This window comes from Dipteris shenzhenensis, chromosome 30 (genome assembly GCF_047967505.1).
Source record: "Dipteris shenzhenensis isolate YYH24624 ecotype China chromosome 30, Dip_SZ_1.0, whole genome shotgun sequence".
In the NCBI taxonomy this organism is placed as follows: Eukaryota; Viridiplantae; Streptophyta; class Polypodiopsida; order Gleicheniales; family Dipteridaceae; genus Dipteris; species Dipteris shenzhenensis.
In genome coordinates this window covers 42363112-42365745 of record NC_141625.1, presented here as the reverse complement: position 1 = coordinate 42365745, position 2634 = coordinate 42363112, and the positions used below count along the sequence as shown (strand labels likewise).

At 43.2% G+C, this 2634-nt stretch overlaps 1 protein-coding gene across 1 annotated transcript; it reads right to left on the bottom strand.

The window, feature by feature from the left end:
* Positions 1-390: 390 nt before the first annotated feature.
* On the bottom strand, positions 391-2267 carry LOC147882152 (ricin B-like lectin EULS3). Its single transcript, XM_087402079.1, has 5 exons — positions 2164-2267; positions 1545-1757; positions 1322-1444; positions 965-1226; positions 391-653 (listed from the first exon to the last, which is right to left on the bottom strand). Coding segments are annotated over exons 2-5 (561 nt in total). The 5' UTR covers positions 1719-1757; positions 2164-2267; the 3' UTR covers positions 391-651.
* Between the last annotated feature and the right edge of the window lie 367 nt (positions 2268-2634).

The window sequence follows — 2634 nt, the reverse complement described above, 5'->3', positions numbered from 1 at the left end:
GCTACTAACATTGCCAAGGGAATCTGAATATAGGCCATTGTCTTACCAACTATGCTATCAATGCCAAAGGTAAGGCTGGAAAAGTGAGGCATTCCTCTCCAACGTACTCATGTATTTCTCACAAAAGTTAGGGCTGTTATCAAGTCCCTATTAAATGATCATTATAAAATGATAGCAAGTGTTTTTTTATGTGAAAATGAGAATCATATAATGACATTTTTTCTGAATAGGTTACACCAATTTGATGGTATGCAATGGTTAAAACTAGCTAATATATTCCACACTTTCATGTCCTCACAAAATGACAATGCAAAATGCTTTTGCATTTCATTTGCAATGTAAGATATTTTTATGATCAGCTCATGTTGACAAATAAATATACACTTGCTATTTTGGAAAAAACCAATGATAATATACCTTAATTTCCAGCATTACCCTCAAAATGAAACACAAGCGGAGAGCTATTATAATTGGAGGTCAAAACGCAAACATGTTTTAGCCAAATACAGGGGCAAAAGCTTGGCCAAAATAACTACGTATGAGATGCTTTGACAAAAAGCCACTATGTATTGACAAAAAGCCACTAGTAGAGTGATCTATATGCTGGCTGATACGACCTTCGTATCTTGGATGTCGCCAGAAGGATTCCATTTCTGTCGAAGGCAATGAAAAAAACCCATTAGGACAAACATCACAAAGTTGGCCAACAAAGATACTCCATTTAATCAGCTCCAATAATAAGCAGTCAAACATGCCTGAAACAGTAAATGTTTTTGCGAAACGCAGAGTCTGCAGAATGTGGGCTCTGATATGTATGCTCTAAAATCCGACAGGTAAACGCAGGGTGCGATTTTGCAATGAATGATGCATTAGGTAACAGTCACCTCATTTTACCAAAGTGCCGCAATTTGACAGGTTTCAAGGCTTTGAAGCTACTGATGAAACACTAGGTATGGGTACTCACATAGGGGGAAAATCTTCCACAACTGGCTGTCGTTCTCATGCCATGTGTCGAGGATGACAGGAGTCCCCTCTTTCACCTCATGAGCTGACTTATCGGACCCGTGATGGAAAAATGACTTTTTCTCCTCCTTGTGGAAGACCGTCATGTTGAGCAGAGTATCACTGGCCATCCTTACAGTCTTGAAACCCTCCCCAAAATCCTGGCTCTCTGACCATAAGAGGTCTTCGTCCAGAACCCCTGGTCGGTAATCCACCGCGATCACCTGCCATCCATTTCTTGCACTTCATCATCATCATCTACTGGCAAGAAACGTATTAGAGAGAACTGGTGGAACAACCTCACGCGTAGATCACCCACCTGATGACCTTTCTCCTTGGAGTGCTTGAGAATCTTCCTGGTTGCTTTGTTGACAAGAGTGAAAGCAGGTGACCCGTAGTTATCTTTAGTCCGCTCACCGACGGAATTGTCCTTGATCCACAACTAAACGAAAAAGAAAGGATCGTATTACAAATTACTTTGCCGATAACAATTCTAGCACCGACGAGCTCCTGCAAAATAAACTTGGGCCTTCTGGGTTTACCTGCGTTGGATCTTCGGAATCGGCTGGTACCATCACTGGTTGGTCGTTACGAATTCCCAGGTTGTACGTCTTGTCCACCTTGCAAATTATTTTGACAAGCTGTCCTTGGGGAAACTCGGAGTGTTCGTGCTCAGCGGGTGGGTAGTGCTGGTGGTGGTGGTGGTGAGAGGCCATGATGACACCGACCGGAGGAAAAACAGCGCTCAGTAAACTCTGCATATGCAATATGGATACTTGTGAGAGCAGGAAAATGCAAACGAATTGGGAACCCTAAAGGCTCACATTTTTTGGTGGTTCAAAAAGTGCAAATACGCAAAGAAAAAAAAAAGAGATCTAAAACCTACACACAGCACAACCTTTCGTGACATCGCAACACATCCAGTCAAACTGCGGTTGGCAAGATGCACTTAAAACGACAGTAAAGCTAAGTGAAAACGCTTCACAAGCACGAGAAACGAGATCGAGCGACACAGCAAGCATCGCCGAAGAACATCCAGCAAAACGAACGGGCCAGCAAGCAAGCAGGAAGGGCACTAGAGGGGATCAAACTAGGGCCACAAAGGCTCTTCTGAGAGAGGAAGCACAAGGATCGAGACGGAGGTGGTGAGAAGAGACTGACCGAGAGACGAGAGGAGGAGGCGTTGAGGACCGAGGTGACGAAAAGGCAGGGGAGAGCAGGGCAATATATAGGCAGGGAAGGGGAGGGGAAAGGAAATACAAAAAAAGGAACATTTCTCTAAATAAAAAAGATTTTTGTAAATCTTGTGCAAACCCCGTAACTTCGGTTCCTTAATTTCCTGATATACCTGCCCCCTCTGGATAACTACTATCCTACTAGCCCCTCTCGCTCTGCGTGTAAGGTCACACACCTAAAGTCAGGTCACACATCCCAAAGGAATCCTATGAGGATTTGTTAGGAGTGAGAACCCTCTCTCTCTCTCTCGCTTCTCTCTCTCTCTCTATCTATATGCTTTCCCTCATCCTATTATTATTGCAAACACTTTAAAAATGTTTGGAGCAATGGTTTCTTTAAAGGAAAAGGATAAGTGTATGCTTGCCACTTCATCACTCAAAATCTATCCTACTAAGC